The sequence below is a fragment of the Hypanus sabinus genome, chromosome 23, assembly GCF_030144855.1.
Source record: "Hypanus sabinus isolate sHypSab1 chromosome 23, sHypSab1.hap1, whole genome shotgun sequence".
NCBI lineage: Eukaryota > Metazoa > Chordata > Chondrichthyes > Myliobatiformes > Dasyatidae > Hypanus > Hypanus sabinus.
In genome coordinates this window covers 34,778,034-34,794,086 of record NC_082728.1, presented here as the reverse complement: position 1 = coordinate 34,794,086, position 16,053 = coordinate 34,778,034, and the positions used below count along the sequence as shown (strand labels likewise).

General features: G+C 38.6%; 1 protein-coding gene across 1 annotated transcript in view; it reads right to left on the bottom strand.

The window, feature by feature from the left end:
• The window catches only part of usp43a (ubiquitin specific peptidase 43a), a 452,509-nt gene that overhangs the window by 180,938 nt on the left and 255,518 nt on the right, over window positions 1–16,053 (bottom strand). Inside the window, exons 5-6 of the mRNA XM_059948710.1 lie at window positions 13,789–13,924; window positions 11,569–11,716 (exon numbers count right to left, since the gene is read on the bottom strand). Of these exons, the coding sequence (XP_059804693.1) occupies window positions 11,569–11,716; window positions 13,789–13,924 (284 nt within the window). The remainder of the gene's footprint in view (window positions 1–11,568; window positions 11,717–13,788; window positions 13,925–16,053) is intronic.

Sequence of the window (16,053 nt, the reverse complement as noted above, 5' to 3'; positions counted from 1 at the left end):
GAGAAATGGAAACAACACCAAAATATATGGAAAACTGAGAAATAATTTGATCAAATAATTATTTTGAGCTATTAGAGGATTCAGGTTCAAGGCATCAACTGCATGGTCCAGCATATTTCACAGCAAATCAAGTACACAGTCTTGGGTAAGAAAGCCTAATTAAACATTCTGCAGAAAACTGGGATGTTGCAGGACTGGGGGAAGATGAGGGTAATACTCGAAGAGTAGGTTGAGTTAAATCATATAACTGGTAAGGTCCATTACAGTGCTGGTGGTGCCGCGGTACTGGTGGGAGTAAACCCACAGCATGCAGAAAGTTGTCTGCCTGTAGCCATTTCACAGCACCACTTCCATGGGCTGATACCTGCTCAGGTATATCCTGTAGGTTTTCAAATAAAGCTTCAAATTTGCCTCTTCTGCAAGGCCTGTTACATGCTAGGGTTATGGCCACCATCACTGTAGCCTACCTTGCCAACCTTATTATTTCCCTCAACTTGCTTGTTTAGTATTACCCTCATTTTCCCCAGTCCTCCATTGTCCTATGCATCCTGGTTCTCTGTAGAATGTTTAAATAAGCTTTCCTATCCAAGACAGTATTCTTGATTTGCTGTGAAATACTGTAGCGTTAGACAAGAAGATTTCTAGACATGGGTTCTGTGAGTATTTTCCCCCATAGTTTCTGACTTCTAATAACCAATCACACATTAAACAGCTATGCATTTTATTTAAATTCTATTCAGAAATACTCTCTAGCATGGATGAGATGGGTGGAATGTATCATATGCATTGTCACTCTCTATCGGTGTGTCTGAAGCATTCCCAGTATTCTCCAAATATCCACCCCTAAACTGTCAAATTTGTCTAAATATTTATCTAAAATAAATTCACTGACTGTAGAGCATGCACAGCATGCTAAATAAATGCAAGTTCATTCTCAGTCACAAACAGCCTGGCTAGATATTTGTTTCTTCATACTAACAGTGTAATTTTGTTTTATGAATATACCGTGTGTGGCCTTAGATAGCATTGTGTCATTATGGTCTCTTCTCCAGGGCACAGATGTGCTGATGACATTGGTGATTGTCTAGTCCCTGACAACTCATACTCATTCTTCAATCACGCTTTATTTACTTGAGCAAAAGAAGGACAGTTCAACCAAACTGTTCTGAAGTTATAGCTCAAGGTAGTCAATTTTTAAATTGATATTAATCCAATAGAAACCTTGTGCATCTTTGACTCCCATTATTTACATCTAGAAACGCAATTTGTAATACATATTTTAGCTGTTAGTAACCAATAAATTCACCTGTGGAAGATGAGTAATATTTTAGAATTAGTAAAATAACTGTCCAATGGCAACTAGCTTTCATTAGCATCCTTAATTGTCTCTTGGTATGTCCGGTTGCCGTGGTTCCCAAGCTTGAACGAAGAAGCTGTGCAAAGAGGAGCAGACACAAAATGTTGGAGGAACTCAGCAAGCCAGACAGCATCTATGGAAAAACCCACAGTCAACATTTTGGGCCGAAACCCTTCGGCAGGACTAGAGAAAACAAAGAGGAGATAGGTTCTCAAGGTCCGAGATTTCCTAGGGTAGCCATAGTCAGCTAGTGTGACTATACAATGTCTGCACACTGTCTCTGTTGCATTTTCCACACTGGCTACTATTCTACTCTTGCCGATAAACCTCACACGAGGAACTGAACACTGAGTTTCTTGTGCCAATACCCCCACAATCACTCCTGCTGTGACTGCCAATGGGCTTTGCCAACCTCGTCTTTAAAACAGATGTTTCTAATGTAACATGGACTTGTTACTTTAGAAAGAAGAAAAGCCCCTTTGTCTTGAGTTGTTATCCAAGAAATGAAGAATCAGGCAATAGGTTTGTGCCCTGACGTGATGTTTACCTAGAATTTTTTGATGGAGTGAAATATGTTAATATTATTGTACGCTGTGGTGGATTTGTGAACAAACCACTGATTATGAATGATCTGCTGGAAGAACTCAGCAAGTCGAGCAGCATCCATGGCGAGTTGTGGTGGGGATGGGGTGTAGGTGAGGAATCATCCACATATCAGAACAACACTTCACTATTTTTGAGGTGCTCTAAGAAAATGTTATAATTTCCTACAAACATCGTACATGGAGCATTTCTATTAAATCCAAAGTGTAGTTAATTCAAAGTCAAAAGCGGTCTCTTACTGCTCCTCGCCTCCTGAACGAGCTGCCAGCGCAAGGGGTGAATGTGAGCTCGATTGCAATATTTAAGAGATGTTTGGAATGGGTACATGGATGGTTGGGATATGGAGGGCTATAGACCCAGTGCAGGTCAATGGGAGCAGGCTGTTTAAATAGTTTGGCATGGATTAGATGGGCCGAAGGGCCTGTTTCTGTGTTGTACTTTTCTACGACTCTATAAGTCACTGCACTTTAACTATCACTTACTACTAAACACCAACTCAGGCCTGTTATGTGAAAATCAGTGCAATACAAACATCTACAAGTTTTCTTCTGATCCACTTGTTTCAAAAAGTGACATATTAGAAAGGTTCTGTGGAAATTTACCTCAACTGTTTGCCATTGATGTACAAAATAGTTTACAGCTGACGAGAAGCTTCTACAAGTGCAGCAGTAAGTTAAACACCGGTGTCTCTAGGTTATTAAACAGCATACTTGCTATTAAAGAAAACATCCAAATATGATCACATGCTTTGCTTGCTCCATATTTTCCCACAAGCACCATATCCATTGGAATGCTGGCAGAATCCAGCAGAAAAGAGAACCTTATTGCTTCAATCACAATTCTTCCAAAAGGAAGAAAAAGAAAACATATGGGTTGCTCTCAGCTTGCCTATTTGTTCAAAGCAGCCCAGTGTCTGTTGACAGAATATTATTTATAGAGTTGGATTAATATTGAGAGAACGTTTTGAAGCCACTTAGGTGACAAGGCATTGTTCACAGCCAAGCAGATGGGGCCAATTTGCTTAATAACATAAATCTTCTGATTGTAGTAGCTCAAGGAGTAAACAAAATAATTCAAGGAATCAAATGTACCAAATACAATGAAAAATATATCTGATACTTTAGCAGAGAAGATGTAAAGACATGAATTAGGACCAAAAGTATTAAATCTTGGACTGCAAAATTACTATGTGCATGTTTATACATTTTATTTGCATACAGTATATTTAAGCACTTTTATTTTTCTGAGAAGATCATTGTGTTACTTATGGTCTTGTAAAATCTTGCACTTGGCATCAGAAATGACCTTCTCTGTCAGTGATATTAATTCTGAAGTGGTTGTAGACCCTGCTGCGTAGATAGTGTTACTGCTTCACAACCCCTTCTGTGACAATATGTCAAGTCTGCAAATTAAAATGTGCTACAGGAGCAAGAAAGGAGTCAACATGGTTAGGTTCAATAGCCTATGTTTCTGTTTTATCTACTATATACATTGCCAAGGTCACAGCATTAAAATATTCATATCAATGCAGCATCTCTTTCAAAAGTAAAACACCACTTCTCCAGGAATAAAAAGAATGTGAACATCAGTAAATGAGTTCTTGATGGTCAGCACATCAAGGGGCCACTTTCGATTCCTTGACTCTTAAGAATAAAATTCAGAAACAAATAAGCTAATGGTAAACTCACATACAACCATCATCGCTATATTGTGAGGCCCGACGGAGACCACTATGTTGAGCACCTTTGCTCCATCTGCAAAAAGCAGGGATTTCCGGTGGCCAACCATTTTAGTTCCATCCCCAATCATATTCTGACATGTCCATCCATGGCCTCCCTTCTACCACAAAGTGGACACTCTCAAGTTGGAGGAAGAACAACCTATATTCTGTCTAGGTAGCCACCAACCTGTTGGCACGAACATCGATTTCTCCAACTTCCAATAATTTTTTTCTCCCCTCCCCCTTCCATCTTTTTCATTTCTCCACTCTGGCCTCTTACATCTTCACCTACCTATCTACTCCCCATGCTACCCCCCCCCCCCTTCCATGAGACACTCTCCTCATCTATCGGACTTGTTCTTCTCCGGCCCTTTACCTTTTCCACCTATCACCTCCCAGCTTCTTACTTCATCCCTGCTGCCCCACCCAACCAGCTTCAACTATTACCTTTCAGCTGGTCCTACTTGCCCCTCCCACTACCTCCTTATTCTGGCATCTTCCCAATTCCTGTCCAGATCTGATGAAGGGTCTCATCTTGAAAAGTCACCCTGGGTATTCATTTTGATAGTTGCTACCTGACCTCTTGAGTTCCTCCAGTATTCTGAGTGTGATACTGTGGTAAACCATGTATATCTGTCTGGACACGCCCTTCTGCTGACTGCTCCTGTGGCTCCTCCCACAGACCCCTGAATAAAGGCGATTGTGTCACTGCTCCTCCCACAGTCCAGGGCAGTCATCCAGCATGGACGTGCTCCATTTTACTGCTAATAAAATCCTTTCAGTATTTACGCTACTTCCAGTCTTTTGGAGTTATTGATAGTCCATCAGATACAACCATCAAAACTGTGTTCAGATGTCAATATAAAGATAAGGAGATACTGGAGGATCAGCTTAAAAATCGAAACCACAGTGGTATGCATCAGGACGGGCAGCATTGCCGAGGCTCCTTTCTCCAGAAATTAGTGCTGAAGTAATGCAAGATGTTGTCACAGTTCTAGAGCATTTTGAGAGGACATACAAAGAGAAGAGATGATAGTCTTGTATTCACAAATGAATCCAATAAGGCCTTAAGGTGAAATCTCTCTTGATCCAGACAGTGTAAATTGTTAACAAAGACAACTGCTGAGATGAATGGTTTGGCGGCATTTATGGGTAAGCTTCATAGATTCATAAAGAACAGAGTGATGAGCTGAATGAATCTGAGTGGGAGGAAGCTCATGCAAAGTAGAGAAAGAGACATATGCAAGGAAGGTTTGCTGAAATGCCTGAATTAAATGTTATAAATTGACAAACTGGTAACTTTCAAAATGGCAGTTCTCTGTCGAAGTAGGGTGTTTGATTTGTTACATTTCAAACTCAGTAACCCAGTCTCTGATACCTCTCAAATTTGCTGGTGTGACTGTAGTCAATACTGCTGAAATGGAGTAAGAACAAAATGAAAGAGAACAGTAATTTACTGTCACTGGTGTCTACTTTCACATCATTCCTCCAGCTCCTTGCAATAATGCAAAACTGTAGACAATGTGATTTTATTTTCCCCAGGCTTTTCATTACAAGTTAGTCTATCACACTGTACACACATAATCCAATGTTTAGGTTAGACTCAAGCAATTTTGATTCTTTCTCAAATCCTCTATTCCAGCTCAGTGACATGTAATGAATTAGATCTGGTATTAGATAATACACCAGTATGTCCCAGACGACAGAGTTAACAGGGTAAACCATTTACTTGCATTGTTATCACACACTGGGAATTACCAAGATGCCATCATGTTCAGCTGGACATTATTAAACGTGAAAAACTAATAATCATTCAAGCTAATCCAGATGTTAAATTTACTTTGTAAGATTGAGTTATGCCAAAAGCAAGAATTGCATATTTAGTAAACAGCAATACAATCTTATCTCATACTATTAAAATTTGGTTCAAGTGCAATTTGAGCCAATTTTAATTTTTGGTATAAGACAAAACTGTATTAATGGTTATTGAATATGCATTCAGTAATACATTTTACTGCATATGCATTAGATAGTGTTCCTAATCTAAAGTGTAAAATTTATTTTAGTGTTTCTACACTGATTCTTCGGTAGGCTCCCAATTGTTTCACTGGACGGTTCTGTTTCACATAGAGGTCAAGTATAGGGAATAGCAATATCCTGGAAAGGCAGTGATGTCCAAAGTCCCGGATCAATCCATGTAACTAGCAACAAAAGAAAGAAACCTTAAAATGTTATATAATACAAGTGGAGCTGTAGCCAAGAGGACAAGATGTCTGATCTCTTGGGTCAAAGTCCCAACCCATTGAAGTTTCTTCAATGGTATACACTACCTGCTCAGTGACAAGTATGTATCTGATCTACTGTTCCATTGAGAGTTAAACATCCATATCTTTTCACCATCTTTGAACCAAAGCAAAAGCACTTCAGTGTTCTACCATAAAGGGGGCAATACAACTTTCAAAACCATGCTCTGGTTTTGAAATCTCTCATATTCATCAAAGTTGTCAGCAAAGAAAGGCTCTTTTCAAAATACTTTTATCCCATTGGTTAACTAAAAGCTAGAATTCTATTCACTGATTTATTTCAAAAAGGGTTTAAAGTAGGTCCAATTCTCCAATTCTGGTAATGTCAAAACATGAAAAGCAAAAATTCTAATTGAAACACACATAATACCAGCCCCCATTTCCTCAGAAACTCATTCAAAATTTGCTTTTAAGAGCAAAGGATTTTTTTTTCAGCCCAGCACTGCCTATGAGGTGAAGAGAATATAAGAGAGAATAGTCAAGCTCAATACTAATTTATTGATAGAACTTAAACCTGATTTAAGATTGATTGATAAGATGACTATCTAAAAGCTCAAATTTTCGAAAGCACTGATTTTCTAACCTAAAGCAGGCAAAAAACTGGATTTCTTTTTGGGTATGTGATCAATATTTTATACTTGTTCTCCTAGCCTTATCATGCTAATAAGGAGAGTAAACTAGGCATGAGAAATTCTTTAAGTCCCATTTGGAATGGGCCTTCATTTTCTCTTCTTGTTGACACTGACTAACCCCCACCCCCCCCCCCCCCCCCAACAACAACTTCCACTGCAGCTTTTGATTTGGAATCAATATTTGGGGATGAAAATTTATAGTTGAAAATTTTCAATGGATACTCTTAGACTTGTTGAAGGAATAACAGCCCAGAACTTCCTTCAAAATGGCAGCAGTTCTAAGTAGATTTGTCCACATTCCTTTCCACAACTGAATGTTATCTCAGGGCTGTAAGTTTCCTGATTGATTCTCACACACAATTATCCTGACAGTGTTCTGCTGTTAGGCTTTTCGGATCACAGCAGGTGTTTCACTTGGATCAGACCTGGCACAGGTTCTTCAATTCCAATCATTCCCAAGTTTCAGGTTATTCACCATTTTAAATTGAGTTTCAAATAAATTAATTTTAATTATATTTAAGTGTATTTTTCCCCAGTGCTTTAAGGTGTTACTTTCAATTTTCTGTCAACTTAAATAAAATTAGTGAGTGGTCACTTTTTCACAATCTTGTAAATGTATCACTGTGCTATCAATGTCAGGGCTTACAAATTGTATGTGGACTTTGATAGGTAGTTCTGCATAGTGATGACCCGATACCTGGTGGAACTGCAGGACTAAGGTCTCGCTGAACTTCATGAACCAAGTTGGAGTTTAGAGGTCCTTCTAAAAACAGACCTAGTGAGAAGAGGAGCAATATGTGAGCTTGGTGAGCTGTTTCCAGAAGTCCTGCTCCAAGCAGAACAATGATCAGACACTGGCTATCAAATGTATTTACTAACAGCATCACCTTTAAGAGAGCTGTCAGTGAACCTTATGACATTAGCTGTACAATTACCTATTTTACTTCTAACCTTTTACTGCAAAATATCCTAATAACAATTAAATGTAATTATTAGTTTGCACAAATTTCATGCAAAGAGCATTCTCTCACTTCTGTAGCTTCTTCTGTTTAAAACAGATCTATTTTTGGCGATGGGCACGGCCAGGTTGGAGACATCATTTTAAGTTTCTCCAAAAATAGTCCTGCAATCAATCGCGCACTGCAAAATAAACTGGACAATACATAACTGCCCAGGTTACCTAATACTTCTCGACATCTGCTGCAACTTCACTAGTAGCATGAAATTGAGGAAGTAGCACAATTCTGAAGCATTGGAAGACCAGACAAACTAGGAAAATTAGAGAGGGAAGACAAATTTTAAAAATCAGGATCAGTGGGATGACTTTCTCCAGAACAACTTAAGTATAAAAATACCTGAAGATCAGTCCTAGAAAGCAACAACCTTAACCTCCCTCTATCTGGTTTCATTTTTCATCAAGAGATAATAACAGATTTGTGATCTATGTGATATTGCTGGCTGGTAGTCAGTGGCATCTTGCCACGTCCCTGTATACATCATTTGGGATGAATTTGTATCTCTTATTGCCCAGAAAAGAAAAATCTGGTGTTCGCAAAGCAGCTAGATAAAATAGAAGTGATTAGAATTTCAAATAATTTCAATCAAAATCTGTTCTTTAATATTTAAATTTTGAACCTGCCCATGTGGCATATCATTTGTTCTGCAATAGATGACTTCAGAGCTGTGATTCTTTCTTTGAACTAAGTCACAGAGTGAAATAAATTACCTTTACATACAACTGGGCTCTTCATATTCTTGCAGTCTTTTCTTTTCTCATGCGCAGGAACACCTCAGTTCTAAAGGAGCCATTTACTAGCTATTCATGGGAGCGGGCTGCTCATTTACCTCAGCTCTTCAACTACAATAACAGACCAAATGAAGAAAATACTCAAAGATCACTTAGGCATTGCAATCATGTGGTTGGCAATATTTGCAGATTAATGCCATACATGCTCTTCTGGAATTCTTCAAATCAGCTATTTCACTAGAGACACAGGTCTATTTCAAGTGAATAGGAAAATAACAGTGTTGTAAAAGTGAACAGAGAAATCCGATATATTGCTGCGTGGTTCTAAGGAATTATAGCCATTGGAAACAGTAATTGATCCCAGAAGGGATAAATTGTCTTCTTGCTCCATGGACAGTGACAGAATGCATGATCTTATTTTATCAGAGTCATCAATGTGAGTCAGTTGCTTAGCCATTTACCTAAACAAATTGTAGTGTAATACCATAAGTAGGGTTCCAGTTTGCAATGTTAGGTTAGCAATGGAAACCCAACTGGATGAAGAAGAACCAGCTAGTCAAAGGGAGCACTGTGCAGCCAGGAGAGGTGGGAGTTTTCCTGTAAGTCTCATAGCAACAGGCAACCTGGCAGCCAGTAAGCCCCACCCCCTTTCTTCCCTACTCCTCACCAGTTTTACATTGGCTGTGTCATCTAGTCCCAAACTCCTAATTCATCATCCACAGTACAGTGACTCTGCCCCAGCCATCAAGATTGATGGTCAAAGGTCATGCCTTAATGCTCATTTGTCCACCAAACACTAGCAGTCAATAACCACAATTAATGTTAATCCTCACATTCTGCAAGTTAATAAATTAATAACTCAATAATTACTTTGTTATTACCTAATTACACCCAAGCGTACCCTACTTATCATATGTCTTTGGGATGTGGGAGGAAACCAGAGCACCCAGAGGAAACCCACACCATCACAGGGAGAATGTACAAACTCCTCACAGACAGCAGCAGGAATTGAACCTAGGTCTCTGGCATGGTAAAGTGTTACGCTACCATACCACCCCATTTTCATAAATCATGTAACAGAGCTACTGCAACACGAACTGCTTCAAGCATTCCTAACAGTTATACAGAAAAGCGAAACATTGTGGAGTTTAAAATCATGGTCATAACATCAACATGTAGGGCCAATTCTGGTAATGCCACTGAATTATCAACTACAGACAGTTAGAGGCATGAAGAATCTTCTTTTGTGTCATAAGTGGCTACGATTTGGAAGAGGAAGATGGACATAGATTCAATGCCAGCTTTTAATGCAGAAATTAATACACATGACAGAGGAAAATATGCAGGTGTATGAGGTAAGAGAGGGTACTAGTGATAATTCTGCAAGAGAATCAGACCTCTGTGCTACAAGAAGTTGCTTGAATCAGGAATATTTATATGAAACATTAAACGATTTCCAATTATTAAGTGAAATATAGCATAAAATTTACACATGATGTAAAACTGCAATTTGTGGGTAACCAATATAGCTATGGTAATACTGAGAGATGCAAGCAGAAAGGGAACAGAAGTTATACAAGAAAAAAATAATACTGTCTTTAAGATCTCTGTGGTTATTAGAATAATTTCAATTTCTTTCTCCTTTCTTTGAGACACAAGTCATTAGTGGTGATGACCTGACCATTAACATGAAAGGAATCTACAGTTTCCATGGCATCCACACATCAGTAGCTTCAGAAATGCTTCTTGAGCCTTTCCCTCTCTTTCTACCTGCAGTTCATTCATATGTCGACCCCACCCCCTCACACAAACTTTATATATTGGTTCTAAATTTGGACCTGCGCACCCTAGATTTACAGTTATTTGAAACTAAAAATTACCAATGTACATGAAGTAAATCATATATTATCTTAATGCAGCAGCGGGATAAATATCACTTTCCAATGGTTAAATGCCAGAGTATTTCCAGTCTTGTATTATATAATTATAATTATTGTAGCCACAAAATTATTCCACACAGCATGAATCTGTACTCAGCTCTGTCCCCAATCATTCAAACTGAAGTGACTGAATAAATTAGAGTTCCTATAGCAAGCGGCATGTCCTTCATGAATTTTGAATCCCAGAGCCTTCAAATCTGAAATTGTGGTGTTTTTTTGTTTACACTGCAGCACCCAGCATATGTTGGGTTTAGAATAGGTGACTACTGGCACTGTGAGCGTGCAGACGCAGCAGGTATCAGTGCTGCAAGCACACACTGAAAGCCTGCACTTACCGTCAGCCATTTCAAATACATGTTAATTTGAAATGTGATGAAGTGACAAGTGTAATTTAATCAGTGCATGCCACAGATGAGAAAACCAACAATTTACTGATGAACATGAACAGCAGGGAGGGTCTCACTAGGATAAATCAGGCCTGTATCAGTCTATGCTAGAACTATAAATCTGCTCACATAGTAATCATTTGCCAAAGTGGTGAGCGTTCAACATTACTAATTATAAATTCCCACTGGAGATGGAGATCTTAAACAAGCACAATAATGACAGCGAGAAGATCAAAACAAGATCTATGAGCTACCACTGCCTCTTCAGTAGATCTACTCATGCCACAAGATTACATTCTCCACTTACCTGTAAATTTAAATGATAAATGATTGTTGCCATGAGCTAAAGTTCTCAGCTCTGGACTTGTACCTTAGCTCCTAAAACACTTCGTCAACTCATGCTAATGTAAAGAGGACGAAACAGCATCAGCACAATGCAATCTCGTGCATGATCACTTGGGTCCAAAGTACTTCCGGCGCCCTGTGTAAATGCAACTTAGGAAGCAGGACTGTAATCAAATGTCGTCTGAAGCAGCCAAAAGCCTTGATCTGCTATTCAACTGTGGGCAGACACAGCAGACGTGTGTGAAGACAAATTACATTAATTTAGTATTTATGCTTGTGTAAAGGAGCAGTGGGTATATTATGTGAGGGGTGGATATAGAGAGACAGCATAGTCTCAACAGCATTTGCTTCTACTCTAAGGACAGAGACTGGTGAAAAGGACAGACAATCAGTTACAGCTCCCACCAATTAATTTTGCATCAATTATCTCTGTGTCTTCATGTGTAATTGTCTATTTTAAATTGAATTTATTAAGCATAAATCTAATAGAAAAGAATTATATTAACAGCTGAGCAAGTCTGATTTGGTCACACACCTGTATGTTGAGTAGGACCACTAAAGTTGCCTCGGATGAACGGAGCCTGAAATGCATACACAATGTCCCCTTCGCCAATTGTGTTCAAATCTTCCTCGTCCGAAAAGGAGCGTTCAAACCCATTTGTGTAAACTTCTGTTAAAATTACCTGGAACATTAATGAAGAAACCATGCTCAGAAGATTATTAACAGTGCTGGGTAATTTAAAACTGCAGTTTTGATACAGTGATACACACAGAGGAGATGGAGGAACTCAGCAGGTCTGTTAACATCTAAGGAGGGCAATGGACTCTCAATATGTCTGCCTTATGCTGTGATTATTACTTCTGAATTTATGTAGAGAACAGCACAATATTTTATCAAGCACAAGTTTTGAGAGAGGATCTATGACAAGCCCCCATGAGGCAATGACTACACACACTTCCCACAGCTAAAAAACACATCTGCCTAAAAATAGATCCACAATCTGTGATCCTAACTCCACTTTATAGTAGCAGCAGCACTTCATTCTGCCTTCAAAATTTAGATCTTCTGATGTTTATCGAACCATATAGTGTGTTTAGAACCAATGGCTGGTCTTATTTCAAACTCTCAATTTGATGTCATTGCTCATTCTTCAATTCACTCTTATTAAAGAAGGTAGAGAGCTCAAGCTAAACACTTTGGTAACCATGACAATCAGGTCTGCCCAGCTGGTAAAACAAGGTCTAGTGACTTGAGCCCTGGAGTCTCAAAGCAAGATTATTTCTTCAAAAGAGTTCAGTTATCTTGAATTTTCCGACCATGGGAAGTAGTTTAAACATAAAACTGTATAACAGGATATTAACAAATACTGCGCATGTCTTCTTTGTAGCTGAGATAAGCAATGAATCATCATTATCACCTGAAGCAACTCAGTGGGTCAGGCAGCAGCTGTGGAGGGAAATGGACAGTCGACGTTTACACTGCTAATCTGGGCTGAGTCATTATTAATTTAACCATGTTACTAAAACAAACACCCTTAATTTTAAAATCCCATACATCTTAAACACTTCTTACATTTTTCAATGGTGCTTTTTCTACTTGAAGAGACCCCCCCCAACCCCTATCCCATTTGCCTCTGCGAACTGCTACTGTTTGTTCATGATTAAGTTATTCAAACAATGCCTGCATTTATCCCTTCATTCCACAAATATAAATCTTCTTAAACCAACTTCCCTGGCTAGCTTTAAGCTCCCCATCATGTGTGACAAATAATTCAGAGGCTAAGAGGAAATACACAGCTAATATGTCTTTTAATTCATGTTTATTTATATTTTTGCCATTAACTAAAATAAGGAAGATCCACAAAAGTGCCATCAAATGAATTCTGCTCATCAATAACCCGATCATCAATGGTGGAACATAAACTAAGTACTCATTTCCAGATTTCATCACCGCCTTGGTGTAAATGTGGATGCAAGTACAGAACAACAGTGAATCAGTCAGATTCTTCTTCATTAAGGTGGCATCTCAATTAAAATGGGTGCAAGGAACTCTGACAAGACTTAAATCAATTCACATTAAAGCCAAGAATGTGCAGGCAGTTAGATCCATACTTTGTACACTTGCATTACCTCACACTATCATTCCAGCAGGCACTATCAGCAAGATGCATTGCAGCAACTTCTCAAGTCTCCCTCAGCAGTACTAAGTCAGTACCTTCCATCAGCGGGAAGTGGTTAACAGGGCCACAGATATCACTCTCAAACTCTACTTCTTCCTTCATTGCCCAATTTATTCTCTCTTTGCTACAATAATTGTCAAGTGCACCTAAGTGAACAACTAACCCGCTCCCATTCAGATCAGAGCCAGCTACCAAATATTCTACAAGATTAGCTGAGTCCTTTTCACAAAGACAGTCAGTCTTCCATTTTATTGTGGCACCACGCTTCAGCTCATTTCATTTAAAGTGATATAGCTAAAATTGAATTGGCCACAGGCAGGCAGGGTATATTTGAAACTTACTGTTGCTACCCAGTGACATCACAATGTCTGAATATGAAATTGTAGTCTGCTCTGCAGTTAGTGAAAATCCAATACCAATGAATAAAACCAAATGTTCCCACTGCTGTATAAGATATTTTGCAATTGGCTTTTGTAAATACAGGAAATACTAATCAATAACATGAATGCACTAGTTCACCAATTGCATAATTGTGACAATTTATTAATCATGTTGGCCTCACTCTGCATCTGTACCTGATCTGGATTCACTTTCCCCTCATCTGCCACCATTTTTCGAAGAGCTGCAACCGTTCCAAGGAGTGGGATTGCCAAGCCTATCCTTAGGTATCTTTGATTCTTTGAGTGGAAAACCAAGATGACATTCAAAGCCCTGAAAGTAAACAGAAATAATTCATTTAGTAAGATAAATGCACATAAATAGAGTTGCAGCATTGTTTCACTGAGGTGATCCATACGATGAAGTAAAGGGGATAGGCTTTCATTCCATCCTGCAATATTGAACGAGGTTAATTTAGAAACTTTGAAGGGAGCAATCAGGCCAAGCCTGTCTTAATTCTGAGAAACCAATTGTCCCATTTAGCACGTGCATTGGAGAGGGTCCAGAGGAGGTTCATGAGAATGGTTGTGAGAATTAAAGGATTAATGTAAAAGGAGTGTATTCTGTATTCACTGAAGTTTAAAAGAGTAAATGGGGGGAAATCACTCTGAAACCTACTGAATATTGAATATGGAGCGGTCATGGAGAGGATGTTTCCAATCATGGGACCAGAGGGCACATCCCTTTAGAACAGAGAGGAGAAGGAACTTCTTCAGCCAGAGGGTGGTAAGTTTGTGGGTTTCATTGCCAAAGACGGTTGTGGAGAATAAGTCATTGGGTACATTTAAAGCGGAGGTTGTTATATTTAATTGGTAAGGATGTCAAACATTATGGGGAGAAAGCAGGAAAATGGAATTGAGAGGGAAAGTAAATCAGCCATGATTGAGTGGCAAAGCAGACTTGATGGGCCAAATGGCCTAATTCTGCTCCTGCGTATGATGGTCTTATATCGCTCAACATGCACAAATATTCATCGTCTTCTCTTCCAGATCTGAGGCATCACTAACTCTCACTAACTTTAGGGAAAGACACCCGAGATCCTTTCTAATAGCCTGCACAGCATGTTTTCACTATAAGTCTTGTACAAGATTTGCCAGATGTTGTTGGATATATCCTTGAAAATGTTATCATATGACTTCCTGGCACTAATCATCAACCTCTTCCCTCAAACACTGCCATAATCAATATTCAAATCAAACAGAAACAAATCTCACTTTTAAGAGAATTGCACTGGATAGTCACTCAAATTGCTATTTAGCTATGAAACTGTGTAACCCCTGAACATTGGCAAGTGATGAACCAAGGATAATGATAGTTTGCAGTATGCGCCAGGCACCGTCCACCTACAGTTGTGCAAGTGAGGGACTCCAATAAAGCCTATTCCAAAATAATAAAAATAAGAACAACTTAGCAAAGCTACAGACGGGAGCAAAGAACTGAAATAAAATTGTAAACACACATAACTAAAAAGCAAGAATACTTGAAAAATAGAAGAGTTATTGATGGGAAATCAGGGTCAACTTAAAGGGGTATCCGATGGTTAAAAAGTGTCTAAGACTGACATGGAATGATCTTCAGAAAAGTTTATGGTTTTTTGAACAACTTCCAGTGTGCTCAGTGATTGTAGCCAATTAATTGTTAGAAGCATCTCTTAAGAAGAAAAAGAATTGTAAGTAATTTAAAGGGGTTTTAAAAGCTGGGAAAAATCCAAAGAGATAGCGATAATCTTGTACAAATCTCTAATAAGTTGTCAGAGAAATAGAACACGCATTATTGGTAAACAAATGACAGCAATCAAAAATATGTCAAGGGTGGTTCAAATTATGGAGGTGCTTATGTTGATAATTATGATTAATATGCAGGGCCAATGTTCAATGTGGTTATTTTATTATTTATAAGATGCCTCAATTACAGAAATACTGATCACATCTCATCTTAGCCTGTGCATATGTTCAAAACTATATGACCCAGACAAAAGTCCTTACCTGTCACTGCACAGTAAGTTCCACAATCAAGTGCACAAATTGAAAACTCTGCAGCAGAGTCAATGACATTACTGATGTGAAGCTGTCTGATCCAAATCAAATCAAATGAACCTTAATTCAGGGTTCATGGCATTCGTAAACATTAAGCTGAACCACTGATAGCTGTATCATTGAACAAAAATCCCAAATTAGCCAATTTGAATTCATTGTTGCAGAACCAGAGCATGAACAAATCGATCAGATTCAACTGTTCCAAATCATAAATCTGCATTTCATGTCAACAAGAGTAATCAACAACTGTGTAGCAGATATTTAATTGCATCTTCTCACATGGAGTCCCATACACAAGAGACTGGTGGATATAAGTTGCTTCAAGGAATAATTTAATTTGTTCCTTGTTAACTTAATTGTGAATCC